The following is a 25,384-nucleotide window of genomic DNA, read 5'->3' as shown; positions in this document are numbered from 1 at the left end:
CTATGGTAGAGGCAGAGCTGGAGGCTGATGGAGGATCGTCGTCAATTTCCCTGGCGGAGGTCGCTGTGGTAGTCAAAAAAATTCACAGTGGCAAAGCCCCGGGGGTTGATGAGATCCGCCCAGAAATGTTGAAAGCTTTGGGTGTGGAGGGGCTGTCTTGGTTGACACGTCTCTGCAACATTGCGTGGAAGTCAGGGACAGTGCCAAATGAGTGGCAGACCGGGGTGGTGGTTCCCCTGTTCAAAAAGGGGGAACAGAGAGTGTGTGCCAATTACAGGGGTATCACACTCCTCAGCCTCCCGGGTAAAGTCTACTCAAAGGTGCTGGAAAGGAGGGTTCGGCCAATGGTCAAACCTCAGATTGAAGAGGAACAATGTGGATTCTGTCATGGACGCCAAACAACGAACCAGCTCTTTATCCTTGCAAGGATCCTGGAGGGGGCCTGGGAGAATGCCCATCCAGTCTACATATGTTTTGTGGATCTGGAGAAGGCATATGACCGGGTCCCCCGGGAGATACTGTGGGAGGCACTGCGGGAGTATGGGATGGGGGGGTCACTTCTTGGGGCCATCCAATCTCTGTAGACTCAAAGCAAGAGCTGTGCCTGGGTTCTCGGCAGCAAGTCGGATTCGTTCCCTATGGGGGTTGGGCTTCGCCAGGGCTGCACTTTTTCACCAATCATGTTTGTGATATTCATGGACAGGATATCGAGGCGTAGTCGTGGTGGGGGGTTGCAGCTCGTGGGTGGGGATCTCATCACTAGTCTTTGCAGATGATGTGGTCCTGATGGCACCATCGGTCTGTGACCTTAAGCACTCACTGGATCAGTTCGCAGCCGAATGTGAAGCGGTTTGGATGAGAATCAGCACATCTGAGGCATGGTTTCAGCAGGAAACAGTTGGATTGTTTACTCCAGGTAGGGAAGGAGCCCTTACCTCAAGTGAAGGAGTACCTCGGTGTCTTGTTTGCGAGTGAGGGGACAATGGAGCATGAGATTGGCCGGAGAATTGGAGCAGCGGGGGCGGTATTGCGCTTGCTTTGCTGCACCGTTTTGACAAAAAGGGAGCTGAGCCAGAAGGCAAAGCTCTCGATCTACCAGTCAATCTTTGTTCCTACCCTCACCTATGGTCGTGAAGGATGGGGGTACAAGCGGCCGAAATGGGTTTTCTTAGAAAGATGGCTGGTGTCTCCCTTAGAGACAGGGTGAGAAGCTCAGTCATCCGTGAGGAACTCGGAGTAGAGCCACTGCTCCTTTGCGTAGAAAGGAGCCAGTTGAGGTGGTTCGGGCATCTGGTAAGGATGCCCCCTGGGTGCCTCCCCTGGGAGGTGTTCCAGGCACGTCCAGCTGGGAAGAGACCTCGGGGTAGACCCAGGACTAGGTGGAGAGATTATACCTCCACACTGGCCTGGGAACGACTCAGGATCCCCCAGTCAGAGCTGGTTAATGTGGCCCGGGAAAGGGAAGTTTGGGGTCCACTACTGAAGCTGCTGCCCCCGAGACCCGAAACCCGGATAAGCGGTTGAAGATGATGATGATGATGATGACTCCAGACCAAATTACCAAAGGCTACAACTGCCTGAGAGGACTGAGAATGGCTTTTCTTTATTCATCCCAACATTTCATATATAGATATATTTTTTGGGACTATCATATTATTTAGGATGAGATTTGAAATTCCTGGACACACTGACATTTTGTCGCCAAGAGGACCAGGTATGTTACTATAGCATCTAAAAAGACATGGAATAAAAAAGACGCCAGAGCAAATAGCAAGAAACTCAGGGGCAGAAAAATCTCTCACTAAAATGTGGTGAGAAAGGTATAATAACGGAAAACGAAAAACAACACAGAGGGTGAGAAGATGAGGAAAAGAGAGACTGGATATTTGAAGGGGCGGGGGGGGGGTCCAAGTAGTTAATTGGAAACATACATGGGGGTGGGAGGTTAGAGCTGAGCTGTCAGACACTAATAGGTGCATACTGTTGCCATGACAGCCCTAACGAAGTCTAACTTCCAGGAGGGATCGTAAACTGGCAGCGTCTTTGACATGTTTTGATTTTTCCATTGTTGTAGTTTTTTCTCCCTCAGGAGAGCTGTTTTATTTTAGTTATGGAGGATTGTTTATTTTTTATGTGTCTGAATTTGCAGTTGCATGTACTTATTCACACAGACACACACACACACCACTACCTATGTTCAGCTCTGTGTTTATACTTCTATGCTCAGCGTGGCATTAATGTAAATATAGCCCAATACTAAGTGACACATATGTTTGCTCTGTCAGTCATGAAAGTGTTTGATTGACAGCTTTACATGGAGTCATGACTCTGCTTCCCTGGAGTTGAAGTGTGTGACTTGAGCTGGAGACGATCCTTCTTCAGTCGTAAACAACAGCACACACACACAAACATACACATGCAGAAATAGATTTACCTTAACATTCTTTTTGAACCCCGAGTGTGGACTTCTGTGGAAGTTTGAGAGAGATGTGGGATGATGATGAATCTGTCATTTCAGCTGTCCCTGCTTAAAGAGGTGATTTAGAGCAGAGGTAATGGAAGAGGGTTGAAGGATCCTGGGATTTATAATGATGATGATGTAGAATTAATGTTTGCAACATGCCGTTTCCTTGTTCCACGTGTTTACATTAATCAGGCTATACTTGTATGGTCATGGCTGAGACTGCATGTGCGTTACTTGTGAAGGCAATGTGTTAATATGTTATACATGTACTGTATGCACGGGCAGGAGCTGTCGTGTGTGTGAGCGTCGTCCCCCTGGGAAGGTCAGGGACATTAGTAAGATCAGTAAAGCAGTCTTTTTCATTTTATTAACTGTCTTCCTGATTACATCTTGCCCTGGGGTATATGCTGCCTCCATTAGCCAGGTCAAAGCACGATTGCACCAGAATAGATTAGAGCTCTATTTTCCTACCTTAGAAACCACCGCGGAGGAGTTAAACCTTCAATGTAAATATATAAGGTGAACGTATACAGTGGAGAGGATCTTCATAGTAGATTTTGGAAAAGAAAGCATTTGGGAGTCAAAGGATAAGTCCTATAGCCCTAGTAATTTTTTTCATTTATTTCTTTTGAGAACAGTCTGTGAAATTAGCAGGGTTGTCTTATGGCAAAGAAAATGAACGTTACTCAGCTGGTCATTTAAAGGTCAAAGCATCCGGTTTTATTTTATTTCTTTGTTTTTAAAGAAGCTACCAAAGATTAGTAATTTAAATTTATCAAAAATAGTAAAGTAATGTTAGTTGCCTGTCTGCTAATTTTTGATGGTTTACACAGTAAATTAAAAAAAAGATTTTCATGTAATTTAAGAATGTTATATAAGCAGAGTGAGCTATGCCTGCAGGTCATTCTCATACTGAAGCTGCACAACATGCGCCTTGTCTCTATTGACTCAAATGTTAAACTTTGGATTGATGGGTTCTGTCAGGCCTCTACATGCCGTGCGCCAATGGGGATTTCCCAGCTTGAAAATTGCGATGGGCGGATACATGTGAGATTTCTAAACTCAATTTTCAATTATGGAACGAGACTCCCTTCCACCTGCATACAGTGAGCCCTGATAACTGTCTGACAGCGGCAACAAATGATGAAGGCCTGTCTTGAAATGACTGAAGCGATAGTACCTGCACACTTCAACTCAATCATTCTGGCCCCTCATTAACTAGCACAACATCACACACACACATACACACACACACACACACACACACTCCACACTCATAGCACTTAATGCAACACATATCTTGTGTTTATTTAAAAATATATTTTATTTCTAAACTGTTACAAACATGCTTTTAGACTCTAACGAGGCTTAAATGTTGAAACAAATTAGGCTCTCTATTTATACTTAGACTACGCATCAACACGTATAACATTAAAACTGTACCTTATGACTTCTCTCGCATACAAAAATAACCATAATGAGTGGGGCCATGTGTTTTAAAACTACAAAGATTACATGCTGTGGTGTCTTTAATGCAAACAAAGTCTCAAAAACAGACTCACTGGGTTTAATTAATCCTTGATTTTTGTCTATAGCTTCTCGTAGTTATGATTTACGTCCTTACCATGGAATGATTTCCTAAACAAATGAATCCCAATGCTTCTGGCACTAATTGCACTGCAAAGGTGTCCATAACCTTCGAAACTTAAATGTAGATTCCTTTTTGCGACAGAACACATCTCATTACTTATCATCGAGCTAGAAATGTTTTCAACCCTCATTAGAAGACTCTATTTAGACTGCTTAACTTTTTTAACTATAGTGCAAAGTGTTTATACTGAAAAGGGTTCTGCCAAAGGGTTATTACAACCCCCTATAGTTTTTCCTAATAACCTGAAAACTGAGGGTTTAACATTAGATGATCCTTCTTAATTCCCACAACGAGTAAATTTACCATGCTACAGCAGCAAAGGAGATGTTTAAGATAAGAGAAACAACAGTACAAAGAAAGTAATGAATAAGTAAACATGCAATATAAACACAAGGAAATATAAAAAGGGGAAATATTATATAAAATGTAAGCAAAAAAGAAAACAGTGTACAGTGTAACAGATTTGCACGTTAACCATTGAATTGCACTGATAAATTAAGTACACTTTGCTAGCTAAATAATAAAAGGTGAATACATATATGTGGTGGTTACACATATTCAGACTAAGTTTTGACACTTTCCAATTCCCAGCCCCTAACTCACTCTTTCTCATATCCCATTATCACCTGTACGTATCCTCCGCGCAAACTCCTGCAGCCCTTTTCCCTCTGGCACATCTGACGAGCGCGTCACTGATCTCTCTGACACACCATGCATCCCGGCTGTCAAACCAAAACCAAAGCCCTTGCGTTGCCTTCAGCCACCGCGGCAGCCAAACAGAGAGATCGGACAGCGAGCCAAAAAAGTTTCCCCAATAATGGAACACGGCACATCATTAAGACTCTGTAATGAGCTTCCGCAAGCCAGGTGCAGCCTCACCTGTCAGCCACGCTCTCATTACTAATATGGTCATCATGTTCCCCGGCACATCGTGGACAGGTTATTAGGGAATGATGGGCAGGTGAGCAACACTTAGTGTAACGCTTAAGAAATACCGCTGCTGCTCTGAAAAGAAAGTGGCAATTGGTTGCAAAATGCTTCGGGCTTTTTATCTAAATTCAACATGACCTATTAAAAAATAGCTACACAAAGCACAGGTACAACGCTGTATCCTTTATGCGGTTTAATTGATTTACTTTGTAGCCTCTAATGTTTTCTGTGAAGCATTTTTCCGAAAGGGAAAATAATGTAAGTATTCCAGTAATGTTAAATAGAAATTCATCACACTTCGCTGCTTCGATAACTAACGTGTTTTCACTCATTCAACGTAAACAGTTCAGCTGTTGTTCAAAAGGTCTTGGTCGGTTGGTTTCTCGCTAACTGTTTGATTAATTTCCTCCGCGTTCAATTACTGTGGAATCATTGGTGAAGACACCGACGGATGCAAGCGACAACTGTCTCTTTTACACATGAAAAAGTCAGTCTTATGATGTACTCTCAGTGGTTTGATTTACAGTGGAGGTTTTTGCAAAAAATAAAAATCATCGATTTTGTACATTATCGACTTGAGGTTTACGCATCTGAAGTGTCTGTAAGGGTTAAGTGTGGCACTAATATATGAAGTGAATATCTTTAAAGCGAGAGGCTGCGAATGTCCCGACCTAATCATCATGCTGTATTAAACCTAATCATCATGCTGCATTAAACATTACTTATTCCATTCACCTTGCCCACTAATGCACTGATAAATATTTATAGACAACTCACCTGGTTGGTATTAATATGAACTCTGTAACTTCAAGCATTGACTGTTCAGCCGTATCAGTTATTTGTAATATATTTTCCATCAGGCTATTTTTTTTGCTGTTAACCCTAACAATTTGAATATGTTTATGCTCAGAAGGAGAAGATAAAGGTATATGAGTATGAATGCACTTTGGACAACACAATAAATTATGATGAGTACTCTTGCTGGTTAAAGTCGACCCTACAAGGGCTCTTCCATCCTCTTATACATGTCAAGTCAGTAACCAGGTATTTATGGTCTAAATCGCATGGTTTCAAGTCTTCTTTAATACAGCATGATGTTCATTTTGTAAATTGTGGTCTCATTTAGAGTAAAATAGATGATAAAACAATTGTAACATGGATACAGCGTGATTGAAAGCTGGTCCTTCCAATCCGTGCATGGTTGCAGGTGTAGGTGGGCGCACAGTGGACGAGCTCTCAGTCAGACCCGGCCCCAATTCTACATCCAGTTTAAAAAACCAACGTGACGCTGGTCAAAACTAGGTCGAAACTTGAGGCTTCAAAACAGCACTTCACAAACCCACTGGTGACTTTGAATATTAGATTATGATGAATTATTATATTTCATTATTATTATATTCAAGCATATATACCAGTCAGGCCAAAATAAAACCTTAGCAATGTTGAAAACGTATTGCGGAATTTCTTGTCCTTCCCTATATTTGGCATTGTAGCTAATTTACTGTATCAGATGCTTACATGCATGCAGTATTTGTTTTATTTATATTTGACATTTTGTTTTTGTTTCACATAAATGTCTTTGCTGCTTTGACTAACATTTGAAAAAGGGACTTAAAGGATTAAAGGATTTAAAATGATATTTTAAGAAGAGAACAATCATTTGAGGGAATGCGAAGCTTTCTTCGGGAATTGTGACAGACGTGTCCGAGCAGATTTGGATTTGTGTGCTATTGGATATTTCAGAAAAACTAAACCACATGTTCTGTCCAGTGTGGCATAACCGCCACGAGCGCACTCCATGTCAAGCCATGTCAAGGTAGAATAGGAGTGGGAGGAGGAGGACCAGACATACAAATGTGGACTGACAGAGTCAAGAAGTTTTTGCCTTCAGTTGTCCCTCCCGGAGAGAGTTGGAATAGGCCTAGAAAAAACATAGTGACAGAAAGAAAGAGAAAGTGATTTTTTTTTCTTTTAAAGTGATGGTGATAGATAGAAAAGCGGGAAGAGAAAGAGGTGGGAGTTAGAGAGTGAGAGAAAAGATAGAAAAAGGCAGCAGCAGCACTCAACCCTTACAGAAATCAATAACTCAAGCTAAGACAGAGACAGCACGGCAGAGAGGGAAAGAAGGGAACGGAGAGATTGGGAGACGGAGACGCCGAAGGGAGATAGGAGAAAGCAGACAAAGCTAAAAACAGAGATTGGGTGTGTAAGAGAGGCAGAGGCAGATAGAGAAGGTTGCTGGGTCTTTGTGTGCTCATGGAGAAGCCCAGAGGGTTAGTGCCTGACCCGCGGAGGTCAACCTCTTCACCTGCGGATAGACTGCAACAAAGAGCAGGGGAGGAACGAAGCAGAGGAGAAGAATGTAGCAGACAGGATGAGAGGGAGCTGTCAGAGGTTACCCTTTGTTCTCCTTTGAAAGACACGATGTACACCTCCGAAATGTCTGTGCTCTTGAAAGCCGCCAAACCTTTTTTTTTTTTTTTTGGGACAAAGCTGTGGCTCCAGTGACTTAGACTGTAATAAATGCTTGCAAGAAGTTCCCAAGGCTGACGCAACGATGAGATCGTCGAACTTAATATGCTCTGGAAGCAACCAACTGAACTACACAGAACCTGAGACTTTCAATGCACAATTGTTTTTGATGTTTTTGATGTTTTAGTTTCAGCGATTTCTCTTTCGGACAAGGTTAAGCCACAAGCGAGGCTAAGTCTCTAGACCACCAAGTGTTTAAATCCATATCGACCGGAATAAAGCAAAAAACAGAGTGTGATGTAGTCACAGGCAGGAATCCTTGATGAAAGTTTTCAAAACGTCTCTCCCCCTCTTTCTTTCTCAGACTTCTTTCATCACAAATTTCACCCACCATATGACGTGATAGGTATTTTAGTTGTTGCTCACACCACCTGAGAGTAAGTCAATGGAAAATGGAGTTGCATGGGTAGCAGCACAGCTGGACCATAAAGGGAGAAGGGAAAAATAGGTGTGAGAATTTAAGGGGGGGCAAAAAAAGCATCTTTAAGGATAAAAGCCTGAAATCCATCATGCTTCTGACAACAAAGTGCTGCAATGATGAACATAGCACCCAGTTGTCAGCAGGATGCACATCCCCTTCATGAGTAATACAAAGCCAAAATCCAGCAAGAGCTTCTTTGACAATTGACAGACACTAGAGACACTTGTTTCTGTTGTTTGGTGTTACAGCAACATGAAGGAAATTGAGAGTCATGGCTGTGTGGGTGCCTGCGTGTTCGCTTGAGTGCGTGGGCGCACATCTCACAAGTGCACTCACTTTGCCGCACGCACACACCTCGGCGCTATGCATGACATCTGAAATATTTGTAATTAGGGTCTGTGTAACCGAGGATTAGTTTATTATGAATCAATGTAATGACATCAGCCAGTCCGTGGAGTATCGGCACCGACTCGTCAACGCCGTATCGGAGAAGTGCCATGTGGCGACCAGGATTTCTGTGCATGACAGTGCTATGAAATGCCTTTTCATCTTTGTGCCTCGCGTAATCCTAATCCTCCTGGGTTTTGGTTTCTCCAAGCCGCTAACACCACGGCTGAGTGTTGAGCATCTTGTTTGACAATTTTCAAAAGTTATTATTATTCCTCTTACAGGGTATTAAAGCTCAAAGCGGGCTGTGTGTGTGCCTCATGTTTTGCTTGGCAGAGTGTAATCAAACTCAAATGTGTTCTCAAACCCTGTGGATGACAGATGCTCGGTCCATGCCTTTCTACAGACCATTTGTTTTCATCAGGTCCATTTGTTGTTTTGTAGGAAATGTTCAGATGACTGTAAAGGAGCAACCCTTTGTGATGTCACCCATTAGTTTGTGAACTGCCTCGAGTTTAGCATTTTGACCAGTGCCATCTTGGTGTTGTGGAACTAGAAGTGGGAGCAGTGGGTGGGTCTGACTGAGAGCTCGTGCACTGTGCGCCCACCTTCACCTGCAACCGTGCACCGATTGGACAGACCAGCTGTCAATCACGCTGTATCCATGTTTCCAATGCATACCGTGCTCTATCGTCTATTTGACTTGAAATGTGACCATAATTTACTGAATGAACATCATACTGTATTGGAGAAGACTTGAAACTAGCGATTGAGAACATCAACTCCTCAGGAAAATATTTATTGACGTTATAAATCAAGTGAGAGGTAGAGTCATTTTCTCATAGACTTCTATAGAAAACAAACTTCTTTTTGCAACCAGTGGAGTTGCCCTCTGCTGGTCATTGGCTTCATTTTCCAGACCAGGTGACTATGTCCATTTTATAAACAAGGTGGTCTAAGGTGAGAATGCAATGTTGCTTCGGACATTTTCTCTGTAGCCCCCTAATAAAACTTCCGGTAAATGTGAGCCCATGTGAGAATGTTGTAAAATTGGGTGTGGACATTTTATTATGTCTGAAAACGGCTAAAGCAGTTTGGATAAGGTTTTGGAAAAGATAGCAGTCGTTATTAAACGTAATTAAATATGTTTGTCTGGAGTGTCTCTGAACTTTTACTGTGCTAAACCATACGGCTAATATTTCCCTCAGCTTTACGAAGTGCTTTGAGTGCCAAAAAACATAAGCATAAAGTTTCATAATGCTGTATAGTCAAGCGGATGTGGTACTGCAAGATCAGATGTTTTGCATTAAACAAATGTGTTGTCTGTGAACATTTTACTGAAATGTTCAGTATCAACCTTTTTAGTTTGGGCTTGAAGAGCAAATAAGAAAAACCCCGTGGATGTCATCCTTGCTGAAGTTTAATAATGATCACACGCTGCGATTTAGTTCTTTTTTTTTCAAGAAAGTCTTCACTGTGTGAAAAGTATCTAATTACTAACATGAAGTCAAAGTTGGTTGTTGACATTTTACCTCAAAGTTTGGCAGGAATCTTCACACATTTTCTGTGAATTTCTTCATGACTCCTACTGTTCTCTTGCCATGTTCAAATATAACAATATGTCACCAAAAGACTTTGAAGAAGTTGCACTCATTTTCCCTCTCTTGCACATAATCTCTCAGAGAAAAAGAAAAAAACCTCCGCCACGACCGAGGCTATGCCTCTCCCTTCTCGTTTGTCATGTCCTATAATCTCATGAGTCCTCGCTTTCTTTTTATTTTTGTCTTCTCTCTTTCTGGCTGTTCTGGCATTTTTCTCTTTTCAAACTCCCGTTTTCAACTCTATTCTTCTCTCAAACCAGCCTCTTGCTCACTGGTTCTGTCTCCCTCGCTCCCTCTTTGCCGTCGCTTCTCTGGAGTTGTTTATGCCCCGTTCATCCTCCTCTGTCATTATGAGTGTTGTTCACTGTATCCCCATCCATATGATGAGCCTTACGGATATGCAGGGAGATGGATGGTGCCATTAAAAAAAAAAGTGTTTTTTCGGCAGAAGTCCTTTTCCTCATGACGCAGCTGTCCATCGGCCTTGACCTGAGGGGACGCGACACTTAATCGCACTTATGGTCATAAACACACACACTGATTGAGATTGCCCTGCAGTAATGAGGATTATGGTTATTTATGGTCTTAAGCCTAAGGTTTTGTCAGTTACAACGGCTGCCAGATGTGGCACAAAACCACATGTTTATGTGGTTTTGTGTGTGTGTGTACATGCCAGCTCTAGTGCCTTCTTTAGACTCAGGAAAATAGGGGGGGGGGCAGGGGGGGGGGGTAATTACAGTAGAGTCAGGTTATTGTGTCCTTTATCAAGCAGACAAGCCAAATAGGGACACAACCATTGATATTAATTTTCCCATCCTCCCCCTCTCCCATTTCCGAGGTGTTTTTCATTTAATGGACGGATACACTCGGTGATGACCTGTAAAGAGTTGTAGATGACTGCAGAGGTATGCAAAGTGAATTTACTAGAGCATGAAAATGTGCCGAAGAGTGGGTTGGGTGGGGGGGGACTCGTTCCTCAGAACTCGGCCCAGGGAGGTGGATCCCGTTATGGATGCTCTCAGGTAGAAACTGTTGAAATAACTCATTATCCTTCCTCGGCCTGTGTTGCCGTGTGTTCTCATATAGACGGCGGAGATGTTTTCTCTGATGCTGCCTGCACTGCAGGCAACGGCAAGCTCATTTCTGCACTGTTCCTCTTTAACCTCCTCCCTCCGCCACTAAAATACAAGCTTTATAGAATCTTTTTCTCCTTTTTCAACAGAGGACACAACAAATAAACAGCAGGTGATCCATGCTTTACCATTTATTTTTATTTCACTGCATTTCAGATGGAATAGTTCCTTTGGCGGTACTTGACAGGTAATTGCAGATTTGTCTGATTGACACATTATAGCAATTGCTCGGCTTAATGATTAATGGGTTTCCTTGATTATTCTTTTTGCAGAATTAATTGTCAAGATCTGTTAACCCCTGAATTCATCTGGCCACGGTAATCACGTAGTGAACATCAAACATCCTGACAGCGCTACTTGAAATACACAGACCTCGGTTTCACCCACATTCACTCAAACAAGGTCAGAGAATTACAAGGACTTGCAGATCACAGGCATTTTTACATTTCTGCATGCATCGCAGCCCCTCGCAGATCAAACCGTAAGTGACAGACAGGGAGGGAGGATGGGATGTGTTTCAAATACAACTTCAGATCAGGATCAGCGCAAGGGGAGTGTGCAATTAGCATGGATTAAAGGGCAGATCATAGAGGGACTAATGGGAACATAAAGAGATTAGATGCCAGGAAAGAGTCGTAGAGACATGGGATAAATAGACAGATATGGAGCATGGAGGGAGAGAAGAGAGAGAGAGAGAGAGAGAGAGAGAGAAAGGCCACTGAGACCAACTGATACAAGGATGCAAGGAAAAGGTCTGCAAGGTAGATATGAGAGGAGGGAGAGTTAAAGAGTGGCCTGGTAGAGCCGAAGTGTAAAGAGGCGGTAGAAAGACATAATAGGAAGTGAGATAGATTGAAAGAGGCCTCTGAGACCAGGCGATATGAAAGAGCGAGGAAAAAGTGGGGGGCAAGAAGAGAGAGGCCTCAATATTTGAGGGCCATCGAGACAGCGAAAATGGTGTTAAAGCCTGGAGGTAGGTTCTCAAAGTAAATTGATGGAAAGGTGGTCTTGGAGAAGAGAGAGATCAAGACAATGGGAAGAGACAGGGGAGCCAGACAAAGTCTCTCAGACAGATTAAAGGGAGCGGAGAGGAGACGACACAGACACACATGCATTCATATAGATAACTAAAAGGTCTGAGACAAAGAGAGAGGCACACAAATACTCTTTTTTCTCCCACACACACACACACACACACACACACACAAACAAGAGAGATCCCAGGGCATGGCTAATACGCCTCTCTACCGTCTCCCGACAAAAAACAGAAATGTTAAGAGGATAGGAGGCTAACAAAGACCAGTGGGTGCGGAGAGGACACGTCGGGCTCCTCTGTACAAGCAACAGAAATGCAAACAAACGGCAACAAAGAACCAAAAGTAACGACACGCGACGGACAAATTCATCCACGACTTGGTTTGAAAACTCTTCAGGACTAAAAGTATATTTTTGGCCTGAGTGTGTTGGGAGATACTCTTGTCTTTGTCCTCAACCCTTCATAGTGAGTGAGAGTGAGAACAGGGGTATAAGTGTGTATGAATGGGTGAGCATGTTTTTATTGGGTCCCATGATTGGTGTGTTTCAGAAAAGACAAACGGTTTATTCTAGCATTTTCTTTTCTTCTTTTTTTCTAATTGGTTCCGGTTGTTCTTTCGCACCGATCACTACTCCAGATGTCAAAGCTCCAGAAGATGTGAGAAACTAAAAAGGTGATGTATGAGACAGGTTTATGAGAAAGCCATATGAGGGTTATGAATGCCATTCTGGCATTTCGGCCCCAACTGACTGCCTTTCTTAAAAGCCATCATCTCCCCAACGAGGGGATATGAGCGACTGAGCATGTCGAGTGCCATTTTGGATCCACTGACCTTTCAGTTCACCCTCTGGCTGGCAGGGGTCTCATCCCTTGATATGAACAAAATGTGGCCCATGCTTTGTTGGGTATTAGCACTGGTATCTGATCATTTGAATTTTATGTACACAACTGGCTCTGTATGGGGCTGCACGGTGGTGTAGTGGTTAGCACCTTAGCCTCACAGCAAGAAGGTTCTGGGTTCGAATCCCCGGTTCAACCAGGGCCTTTCTGTGTGGCATGTTCTCCCCGTGTAGGGTTCTCTCCGGGTTCTCCGGCTTCCTCCCACACTCCAAAGACATGCAGAATGGGGTTAGGTTCATTGGAGACTCTAAATTTAGAGCCACAATAGGTGTGAATGTGAGAGTGAATGATTGTCCGTATCTTTTTGTGGCCCTGCGATAGGCTGGCGACCTGTCCAGGGTGTACCCCGCCTTTCGCCCAATGTTAGCTGGGATTGGCTCCAGCACTGACCAGCAAATAATTTATTAGTGATTCAAAATATGCTTCCTAGATTAGAAAAATCTAATTTAGATGTTCACCAAGTCTTTACCACTGTCACCAGATAGACTTTGCAGAACAAAGTAAACTGGGTACTGTTAAAAGTTCTCTACATATTTTTATTCCCCGTGTTTTCCATTAAGGGCAGTGCGGTGGTGCAGAGGTTAGCACTCCCAGCAATGGTCTTGTGGCATTATGGAAAATGGATGGATGGATTCTCCATCAAGCAATATTTGAAACACCTGCAATGGGTGTCAAGATACATATAGATCTGGTGCAGGCGTATGTGTGCATTTTTATTTTATTTTTCTATTTTCTGTCCAGCAATGGTCTCGAGTGTTTTATACTCTTTATATACTCTGCTCAGTTTAGGCCTAATATGATCAATATCGATGACAAGTAGTTCCGTCGTCCTCCTGCTGACTGAAAGACTGTGATCTCTACAACATTACTGTGAGTATTATTGGTGCCATTTTGGATCTAATAACCTGGCCAGCTTTAATGGCTTTGACAGAAGAATGAAACTGTCAGGATTCATATCACTATGAAGACAGCAATCACATTCTTTCTCGCACACTCTTTTTTTTTTATTGCTGTCCTTTTTTCCCTGCCATTCTCTTTATCACACAGCCCCCCTATCTCCCTTTTACTGTCTCTGCTCATCTCTTTGTCAGTGTCTCCCCCTCCACTGCTCCATCTGTCTTTGCTCAGGGAGTATTTGAGTGTCTGTACAAAATGCCGCAGACATGATGAAGATGTAGACATTAACCTCTCTGGATAAGAAGGGAGATAAATAGGTGTGTGTGTGTGTGTGTGTGTGTGTGTGTGTGTGTGTGTGTGTGTGTGTGTGTGTGTGTGTGTGTGTGTGTGTGTGTGTGTGTGTGTGTGTGTGTGTGTGTGTGTGTGTGTGTGTGTGTGTGTGTGTGTGTGTGAGAGAGTGAGAGTGAGTGTGAGACTGTCCCTGGAGACAGAAGAGGAACAGATTCCCAGGCCTTATCAATCCGTCACGTCTGCTGTTTTTTTCCTCTCCTGTGAACATTTTGCATATTTGTTCAGGAATTTGGCTGGGAGAGAGAAAGGAAGGGGTGAGAATGGATATAGTGTAAAGAATATAGAAAGAATGCTTAATTTCGTTCATACTATGAATATAACACTACTCACCAAAGTAAATTGAGACCCGGGGATAGGAGAACTGTAAAATTGCTATGACAAAGTCTGCAGTGTTGTGGCATCAAAGTCAGAGAGTCAGGTCATGGTCGCAGCAGGTTAGGAAAGACAGCAAAGACATTCCCCTTCTGAGCTTTCCAGCTCCTCCTGGAGGATTCCAATCCTTCGTGGGCCAGATGAGATATATAATCTCTCCAAAGTGTTTTGGGTGTATCGTGGGGTCCCCTACCTGAAGGCCCAGAAGCCCTCCAATGGAAGGCGCCCAGGAGGCATCCTAATGATTCCCAAACCACCTCCACTGGCTCTTTGAACGCAAAGGAGCAGCAGCTCTACTTCGAGGTCCATCTGGATGTCGAAGCTCCTATCTTTAGGCTGAACACGGCCACTATCCAAACTCATGACCATAGGTGAGGTTTGAAACATATTGACTTGTAAATCGAGGGCTTTGCCTTCTGCCTCAGCTCAGTTTTCAACACAAAATTCCAGTACAATGCCCGTTTTACTTTGCTAATGCCGCGCCACTATGTCTGTCAATCTCCTGCTCCATCCTACTCTTACTCTTGAACAAGACGATATACCTAAACCTCATTACATACTACAACTCCTTCAGTTAGGGCAGAAACTCCGCCCCAACCTGAAGGGGGCAATCCACACTTTTCCAGCAGCAAACTATGGCCTTAGAGTTGGAGGCCATGACTCTCATCCCAGCCGCTTCACTCTCGGCTGCAAACTTTTCCAGTGCATGATGGAGGTCACAGTCTTACTCATGTCTGTCACCCCCTGGGCGACTCCTGAAAAAGATGGCGTCCAGCCCCCTTCTCAAGGAGTTTGGCTCCAGAGGCAGTGCTGGAAGGGAGCCCAACGGAATCTAATTGGTATCGCTCCACCTCCGGCTCCTTCCTCACTAGAGGGGATATATTCCACATCCCTAGGGCAACTCTGCGCCGCCATGGATCAAACATAGCTATGTCCCCAACCTGGCCTGCTGCCTAGCTTACAGTGCACCCCAAACCGATGCCTACCACAAGTGGTGATCCCATGGGGGGGCCGATTTAAACAGTGACATCATACAGAGATGTGATTAATCGGGATATATTATGTATCATATCCTGAATATAGTTGAAACAAGGGTAATACATGACAGGGACTAGTGTGCATGTAAAAATGATGTTGACGGCATGAAACAGAAAAGTTGAATCAAGTTACGTGTTGAATAATAAAGCATAAAGTATTCTAATGAAAAAAATCGAACCATCAGGGGGACAAGCAGACATCTGACTTAAGACACCAAAATGTCAGGCAGTTGTGGGAACACGTCCGTCCCACGGTGCAGTGCTACATATCCCTTTCACTATTTTCACTGTACAAAGTCTTTTTTAAAGTTAGTCCCCCCTTTTACATTATTTTTGCCCCACCAAGGACTTCATCACACACTCTCCTTCTCACACAAACATGCACTCACTCACTCACTCACACACACACACACTGAGCCTCATCTTGGCAGTGCCCCCTGCATATAAATGCCATTCTCCCTCACACCTCCATCCATTTATTTTACCGTTTACTCATCTCTTCCTTCACCATCTCCCTCACTCGCCGCTCCTGAGTTGTTTGTTTTCGCGAAGCGTTAACTGAATCGCACAGGAGACCCATTCCCCCCCGGTGCCCCGCGGTTAGTCTCACACCTCTTCTCCTTCCCCACTCTCTCCTCTCCCGTCTCATTTGATCACTCACGCTGAAAATCAAATTATGAGAAGAATTAAGTTTATTTTTATATATATCAAAACAGTTTTACTCCACTTGCTCACTACCTGTCTGAAAATCTTCCAAGAGTGACAGCAGGAGTCAGCCGTGTTATTACATGGCAGGGTTAGTGAGAGGCCAAGCAGAAAATGAGAGAATGAAAATGACTGCTTCTGGGACATTCGCCTACTGTTGCATGTTTTTGTTTACTTGATTGTGTGTTGCTTTGGCTCAGACTCGAGCCGAGGTGACTCGTGTCTTTTCAAAGTGACTTTCGTGACCGGCTGCACCACATCCCGAGTCTGTCTGACTGACTGGTGTGCCACATTTAAAACTTTGTTCTTTGAACCAGACGGATCTTTATTTATTCATTTAGACATGTTTTCCCACCTACAGAGATCGCGACTACAAAAAGCAAATAGCTGGGCTTCACATCGCTTTTATTCTGTAGCATCTTTTCTTTGCCGTATAGGGATTGTGTCTTTGGAGATGTGTGATGCAGTAATACTCTGATTGATTACAAAGTCTTGCTTTGCTCATGTTACTAGAAGGAGAGGGAACGTAACAACACCAAGTGACTAACTGCAGATCGAATGGCAAGTGACTTCAAAGTGGCCAGATCAGTTTCAAGGACAATGACACGACTCTCACTAATTGGGTTGGGGGTAGAAATGGATGGCGTTTTGGGAGGCGGGGGGGCTTAGCTAGGTTGGCTGTGTTTAGGGACCTCGCTGACCTCACTGTGAAGGTCTTAAACTGAAACTTGGTTCTTACTTGTGCAGAATTACAACAACACAAACACGTGCGTACATCATGTACACACAGGGCGAGGATTGTGAAATCTCTTAAGGAGACAGTGTTAATCTTAGTGACAATACCTCGTCTGAACAGTGGCCTGAAGAGAGACGAGGCTAATTCTAATGAGGAACACAATAAACCCACAGGTCATCAAGGTAGGACAGACACATGCACGCACACACACACACACACACATTTATATAAACACACAAAGACCCATCGGTAGCTTTCTTTTTTTTGGACACAGGAAATCAAACATATAGTATTATACTCCCCAAAACAATTGTGCTTCATCAAAAGTCTGCTTCAATCCCCTTCTGTAGAAATATATGGCTCTGGAGATTTCATTGTCTCTGATAGAATTTGACAAAGCGATATTGACAACACAGCTTATTTTTCCCAGAATAAAGAGGGAAATGTAATATTGTTTCACTCTCTTGCTGTTATTGTGACATATTGCCACCCGCATAATATATACACCCGTCTCTCTGCCTGGTTACTGTCCCAACCCAAAACACACCATCCAAGGCAAAGAAAACAATATTACCTTTCTGATTGAAGCGCAATCCTTCACCTTTTATCCACTCTTTAAAACACACACAAATACACACACAAACAGGCGCACACGTACACACAAAGAGGTGTTTGTGTGGCAGCTTATGTGTTAATAGATATGTTCTAATGCCAAAGATAAATGCAAGTGCAGCACTGATGCTGTTTTAATAGAGCTGTAAAATCACAGGTGTGATATGTGACTAAGTGTGCCCGCCAGTCTCAAAGGCATTTACCATTCAGCAGTGTACAACAAGTTGAGCAAATGAATTACACTCACCATTCTGCTGTTAGTCATCAATATAAATCACATTAATGTGACAAACGCCTCAAAAAGCTAGTGAGTTAACAATGAATCACTTGTAATGGGAATGTGTTTGGATTGTTTAGCAAAACACAACTGTAGAGTCCTCACAAAAGTGTGTTTTTGTTTCTGCCATACTTTAGTCTGAAGGCCACATTGAGCATTACAGCAGCCAGGGAGAACACAGCCTCTTGAAAGGAACTTACAAGTTGTTGTTTTTCTGTTTGTGTCTGTCTGTGTTCGGTCCCCAGATGGAACCCCCTACACGTGGTGGGTGGGCCGGGGCAGCGAGAAGCACTTCTACTGGGGAGGCTCAGGACCTGGCATCCAGAAATGTGCCTGTGGCATCGACAGGAACTGCACCGACCCCAAGTATGACTGCAACTGTGACGCCGACCTCGCACAAGTGTAAGTCCGTTCATCATGCAAACATTCAGTGGAAGCACAAACAACTTGGCTACTTAAACTGAACTGAAAAGGAAATATGTTGCACCCATAGCAATTGACACGCACAATTTCACCGTGCCGAACTAAAATTGGCACTGCTGCTATCGCTGATGTTTGAATCTGTGCAAGCTGGACAGTCTGATGAGGTTTCTGACTTCAATCGCTGAGGTGGTTGGATGATGAATGCCACCATCAATGGGGCGCTTATTTAAGAGGGACGTTTGCCTCCAGAACCAACAGTTTGTGTTTCACAGCTCTCTTAGCCAGCTGACGGATATTCTCATTAAACCAACCACATTGTCGTCTGTGTGTGTATAAATACTATATGTGAGTAATTACTGTGTTAGCAATAAGAAGAGATTGCATTTGATTTCACGTCTCCCTGCTCATCTCTAAAACTGATGAAATTATAAATGAACACATTCTCTGTCTCTATTAATAATGTTTGCATTAATGCCTCATTGTCTGGCTGAGCGAGTTTTTGAAAGACTACACATACAAGTCTATTCCTCCTAATAACCCATATTTTTCTTTCAGCACATGCTGAAAGCTGAATATTTGAAAGCACATAGTTATCTGAAGAATTTAAAACATGTTCAACTCAAACTCACTACCACCATTAAGTCTGAGATTTCAATGTTTGTTTGTAGTGATGGGATAATATAAGTGGACTAAATAATGGTAAAGCAAGAAAAAGTATTTTATTCACAGCATGTTTCATTGTATTGGAATCATGTCCTTCTTTTAATTGATTGATTAATGTTGTTGATTCACTTGCTCTCCATCCATCTCATAGGAAAGAAGATTCCGGTTTCCTGGTATATAAGGAACACCTGCCCGTCAGCCAGGTTGCCGTGGGTGACACCAACCGACCGGGATCTTTGGCCAAGCTGACTGTCGGACCGCTCCGTTGCCAGGGAGATAGTAAGTGTTGTGCTGTGGTTATACATGTGCAGTACTGTGGGGAGGTGATTTTTTAATACCTATCTATTTTGATTGATGTGCAGATTTTTAAATGCATCAACATCTTGAATCAGAATGAACTTGAACCAAAAACCCAACATACTTGTAAAGAGAACTTCAGGTAATAAATGATGGGAATGTGCGTGATTGATCTATAAGGTAATCTATAAAAAATGGAACTTGGAACTAGCATTGAAATAAATCTGTAAAAACTGTTGAACTTATTCAGACAGCACCGTTTTGCAAAAGGATAGCAAGATGCGCACTGATTCAAAAGAAGTCAAAAGGTCAATAATGCAGCCAGGAGCGAAATCATGCTGTGCTTTAGAGTAAGATCTTGAAAGGAACTTCAAACCTTACAGGCATCTGCACAGGAAGATGAAAACTGCTGTGAGCTGTTTGGATTTGCTGCAGGTGTGAAAAGGGACTTTTGAGTGAGGCGGGTGGACGGCAGGTTACAATGGCCTAATTGGAAATGTGTGCATTAATGATCTTCTCCGAATCCACCCCCAAGGGGTTTGGTTTCATTTTCTCTCAGTATAACTCTCAGCTTGTTGTAGAGGCGTGACTGCATAACCTTTGTGAGGGGCTCATCGAAGGTTGAGTCAAGGAAACACCTCCAGTCTCTTTAATATAGAACTTATTAAAGTGCCCCTGTTGACATCGTGTGCAGCTTTTGAAAAGTCAGTGGGAGCAAAAGGAGACTTTTTTTTCTTTTAAATTACATGGTAAGTTGAAGGAAATTCCTGGACAAGCAGTTAAATGTGCTCCAGCAGATTTTTGAATATATAACTTGATAGTTTTACTATATGTGGGAATTAATAGAGAGAATCAGATTGGGTTTACAGCAGAGGTCACTAGACTGTACAGTGTGTTCAGAGATAGAGGTTGTGTTGCCTATTAAAACAAAGGTAACACAACCCCCCACCCCCCGCACATGCAGCAGTGACTGTGCTGTTTCGAAAATTCAATTAAAACGGAATAAATCATCCAAAACGTACACCCTCTTGTTTGAAAGTCAGTCATGTTCAGGCTTTCGGATCATACCCTGTACAAAAACTTACGTAGCCCCTGCTCATCCTTAATCTCCCTCCACTCTGCTTGACTCAACCGTCCTTAATGCATTTTCTCTACAGAGGGAAAATTACTCATAAAAACCAAGTAAATGTCGGCTGTCTCCATTACTAGTGATGTATTCGGGAATACAATAGAGGGAGACTGAAAAGATATGTAATACTGGTGAGAAGAGTGCATGGCGTCTCAGAATGATAGCTGGATACATTCAGACGCTCAAACTTGAATTACTTCCCCGAACCGGCCATTTCCAGTGACAGCTGCACGGTGTGCAGTTCACTGCAGCTTCGAAGGGACCAAAGCACACAATGTAGAACTTAGAGCGCACATACACATGAACACATTTCCCCTTCAGGCAAGAATATACAGAAACATGATTTAAGGTTATGGTGATTATCACTCTCTTTGTTTGTGTGATTCAGTCAGTCGTGGATATCTGAGTTGTTTTCTGGCAAGAGACTTTCCACTCTGCTGTAAAGGTGCATCCCATCTATCCCACGGCTGCGCCACCACTGTATTATTTATCAATTGATGTCATCAGCGTACACACATCTAAGCTCTGGCAAACCCACAATCAAACTCACTCGCTCGCGACATTTAAGGGTGATGGAAACGAGACAAAAACAGTTCCATAGTTCAACAAGGCATCGAGAACCCTTAAATTTGCAAGGAGCAAACAAAAAGTGTCATTATACAGTAGTGTAGCATAGGCTGCTTTCTTTCATCTGAACAAATTGAAGAAGTTGTGACTTAAAAAATCGGCACAAGTCAAAAAGAGGGAAAGAGTCCTTTGGTCCTAATTATCTCAACTCTCCTCACATTGACTCTCATTTCCCAGTGGAAAGGAAACATTATCAGTATGTCTCAGACTGTACAATATTTTCAGAAATTGTTAGAAAAACTTTTAGAACATTAAAAAAACCCTCTTGTGACTATTAGAATTAGCTGTTGATGGTTTGAACTAGGCCTTGATTAAAAAATACAGTGAGGGAGAGTGTGCCAATCATTCACTGTTGCCGTCTGTTGTCTGTATGTCCACTGTGGACAATAACTACATGTGTATGATTGTGTGCATTTATACGCGTGTGTTCTAGGCACAACCTACGTCCATATAGCCAAATAAAAAGCAGCATCTGAACTCTGTTCAGAGACTTTCCGTCTAAACACTCATCCTTTTACCCATTTATTCTGTTCCAACTAGTCCCTGTAGTTTTAATTTGTTTCAAACAAACAGATATCAGATACTGCAGAAACTCGCCCACACACACAAACACACACAGCATGAGGCAGTTTAATCCTTGCTGTTTCCCTTCCTGTCTTTTCCTCTAATCATTGTTGGCACACTGCTCTCCGCGGGATATTGGGTCAACTGGAAGACACTCACGGATCCTGCCGCTCTATCATATTGACCCCCTCGCTTTCCCCCACAACTCAGGAACCGGGCGTGTTCACTTGGCCCCCGAGTCTACCTGCAACGTGTCAGTCCTGCGGTGTGTGTCGTGCCTCTGTCAGGTCAGCGTGGATTAACTTCATCGCGTTCCTGAGACATCTGTTATACTTGGCTAAATGAAACATTTCTCATTCTGGATCCGAGCGGGCAAACTCATAAAAGTCAAATTGATGATGGAAACTTTATTTTTAATGATGTAAAACTACACAACCACGAGGACCAACTGCACTTACAAGGGGCTGTTCAGTAGCTGCAGGGCTGGATTAAAGGGTAGAACACAAGCAGCGTGCGATGTGCATCATAATACCTGATTGATGCCATGTCAGGATATACCACTGTCCTACTTCACCCCCGCACATCTATCCTCCATGTCTGTTTTCCATGGCTGGCACGTGTTGCACTAAAAGCTTTCTGCAACCCCAAGTGCCATTTTTTTAAGATGCCCCCTATAGACTGCCAGGAGCTAGGAAGCTGCTTTGTTTGCTTAATTAGCCTCGGGTCAGGAGAGTCTTCTCTCTCATCCCTCCTGATAGTGACCCGAACAAGAAACAGACGAGGACTACAGCAAAGGGCAACAAAGTATTATTTTTCTAGAGTCCAACACACAGAATCAAACTACAGGTACGAAAGCAACCTCGTCCCAAATGTATATAATCCTTTCTCTTTATTTTGGTCTCTTATCTCCCAAGAGATAGACAACAATCTGCTGTGTGATGTAACAAAGTACCCAAGAGGGTTTTGTGTAAAGTAATATCCTGTGGAGAGCAAAAGCAAACATGGATTTAATCTTAAGCACCAGGCAACATGATCATTATGATGACAATGCATCATATATTATTTATTGACGGCTCATTTTTCACAATAAAGCGAATAATAGAGTGGAGCCATGCAAGAGATGATGCTGGATTTAAAACTACAAAGGATCTCTCTCATGCTCTCTCATGCACTGAAATTGTCACTGTCATTTCATTTTATTTATTGCTGTTTTCAGACATGCACAGTGTTGTGGAATTTCCTGTCCTGCTTGTAGACTTGTTTAAGTGGGAATGTTGAGTCTTCAGCAAAGTCGCCTTATGGAACCAGAAGCACATGTTGCCAAGTCAGGATGCCCTGAGTCATAGATTATATTCAAATAGAGGGAAATAGAGTTTCTATGGAGATAGACGAGGAGCCATTCTGTCTGTTAGATGATGACACGTGATCCTGAGATGGTTAAATACACAGACAGGAAGTGCAGAATATTACAGAAAACTTGGCCTTCCTCCTCACTGGTGTCACATTCATTAGGGTCCACTCATCAACAATCTGGTGGTGCCTCTCTCACTAATGTCCCCTCATGACAGAGCTGCCGACATACAAACAAACCATGACTTAATGACCCACAGCATCACATCTGCTCTTGTGTGAGGCTCTTATCATGTAGCGGTATCGCCGGCACAATAACCAAAGATGGATCCTTCTGTCACTGGGAAGGAGCTGTATGCTTTTTGTCTCACTCTGTTGTCCACTCTGTGCATGTGTGTGTCTGTGTGTGCGAGAGAGTGAGATACAGTAATCCTCTTTTATTCGGAGTGACCAAATTTAAAAAAACTAACTTTAAAGTAAGGATGACTTTGAGGTATGTTTGCCATAGTGCTGGCCAAGACAGCGGAACATGGAGCATATATTATAAATTTGCCCATTAGGGCATATTAAACATATATTAAAAATTTCACACGTGAATAGGCTCTCTGTACATGATTGATGCTCCTCATACTTTGCATGGAGCTCTGTCTCAGTAAGAGCAATGATGATTGGCGGCCATATAATGGGTTTTTATAGGCAAATGACTAATGTCTTAGTCAGTCAGGGAAAGTTTTAGTAAGGCGGTCCTTGTGTCGCCGTGTGGATGTGCAAGTTTCTGTGTGTGTGTGTGTGTGTGTGTGTGTGTATTTCTGTCGCTCTCTGTGGTCGGTGCAAGAGCAAGAAGGAGTGCAACTTTCGGTGTGTGTGTGTGTGTGTGTGTGTGTGTGTGTGTGTGTGTGTGTGTGTGTGTGTGTGTGTGTGTGTGTGTGTGTGTGTGTGTGTGTGTGTGTGTGTGTGTGTGTGTGTGTGTGTGTGTGTGTGTGTGTGTGTGTGTGTGTGTGTGCGTGCGTGCGTGCGTGCGTGCGTGCGTGCGTGCGTGCGTGCGTGCGTGCGTGCGTGCGTGCGTGCGTGCGTGCGTGCGTGCGTGCGTGCACCAGCATTAATGAAGCCCATTTCCATGGCTAGTTTAATGGCAGCCTATACAGTCACACTCAGACAGAGAGGAATTAGTCTCATTTATTGATGTTAAAAGCCTTTGGACATTTTAATAGAACGGTATGAAAATAGATGACAGCAGATGAAGCAGAGAAGCATATATTCTATTATTATAATGTAATGCACCTGCTACGAGACATGCTTGGCCCGATGGCTGACACAAATGAAACCTTCCAATGGGGTCACCTATGACAGTTCAAAACTAATTAATTGGTTTGTTCCTATTTGTCACTGTTCATATGCCAATAATTTATGTCATTTTAACATTTAGGGTGGTGCGTTTAACCTTTCCCTTTTTTTTCCCTTTTTTCGTCCATAATTAGATGTCCATTTTTTTTCTATCCTATATTATTCGGTTAATTTTCTTCTATTTTCTTTTTTTCTTGTTGTGAACTATTGTGATAAGTGTCTTCTTGTAGCAGGAACACTGTGGTACATGAAATCCTTTCTTTCAACAATTATTTTTCAGTGATAATCTGTTAAAAAAAAACAGATGTGACGGAAATAACGGACACACCTCTATGTATAATACAATACGGTTCAACAGTTCCAAACTTTTCAGCCTCTAAAATCTACATTCAGACAGGAACCTTCAAGAAAGTAGGACTTATTGGCCGAACGTTGTATCAGCCTGCATTAGTTTTAGTTAGGTGTTCCTATTAAACTGACAACCGTGTGAGTGTTTAATCTCTGATGGTTTAGTGCCAAAAATGTACGACAAGCAACTTAATTATTAAGGGAGATTGAAAGGCTTTGCATGGTCTCAGTTGACGGGCGCAAACTAATTACCTGAAGATTCGAATGCTACATTTACTGTGAACATACTATAACTCGACCATGAAATTACAGGCGGCAGATTGCTCAATTACACACAGATGAGATGAAATAAAGGTCTCAACGGAAAGGTTAAAAGAAAGGAGAAAGGTAGAAATATATCTGTGACGTGCCACAGTTCAACACGGTATATATAGGTTCAAGTTTTTTGACCTCTCAGTCACAGGCTTAGGGACACCTTCAGAGTCAGAGGCATGGCCTTTCAACGTAAGTGTTGCTGCTTCTCCTGACAGACGATGCTATTGTTAGTCCTTTTAATGAAAGAGCAGCTATGTAGTGAGGCCTGGGATCCAAAGTGTC

The 25,384-nt window shown here is 43.0% G+C and overlaps 1 protein-coding gene across 2 annotated transcripts in view; it reads left to right on the top strand.

Moving 5' to 3' along the window:
* The window catches only part of cntnap2a (contactin associated protein 2a), a 280,648-nt gene that overhangs the window by 211,661 nt on the left and 43,603 nt on the right, over positions 1–25,384 (top strand). For both annotated transcript variants that reach the window (XM_035619745.2, XM_047329941.1), the window contains exons 16-17: positions 18,288–18,444; positions 19,280–19,407. In XM_035619745.2, coding sequence (XP_035475638.2) covers positions 18,288–18,444; positions 19,280–19,407 — 285 coding nt within the window. The remainder of the gene's footprint in view (positions 1–18,287; positions 18,445–19,279; positions 19,408–25,384) is intronic.

Source organism: Scophthalmus maximus, chromosome 21, assembly GCF_022379125.1.
Source record: "Scophthalmus maximus strain ysfricsl-2021 chromosome 21, ASM2237912v1, whole genome shotgun sequence".
NCBI classification, from domain to species: domain Eukaryota; kingdom Metazoa; phylum Chordata; class Actinopteri; order Pleuronectiformes; family Scophthalmidae; genus Scophthalmus; species Scophthalmus maximus.
Note: the sequence above shows the minus strand (reverse complement) of the source record. Positions and strands in the feature narration are given on the sequence as shown.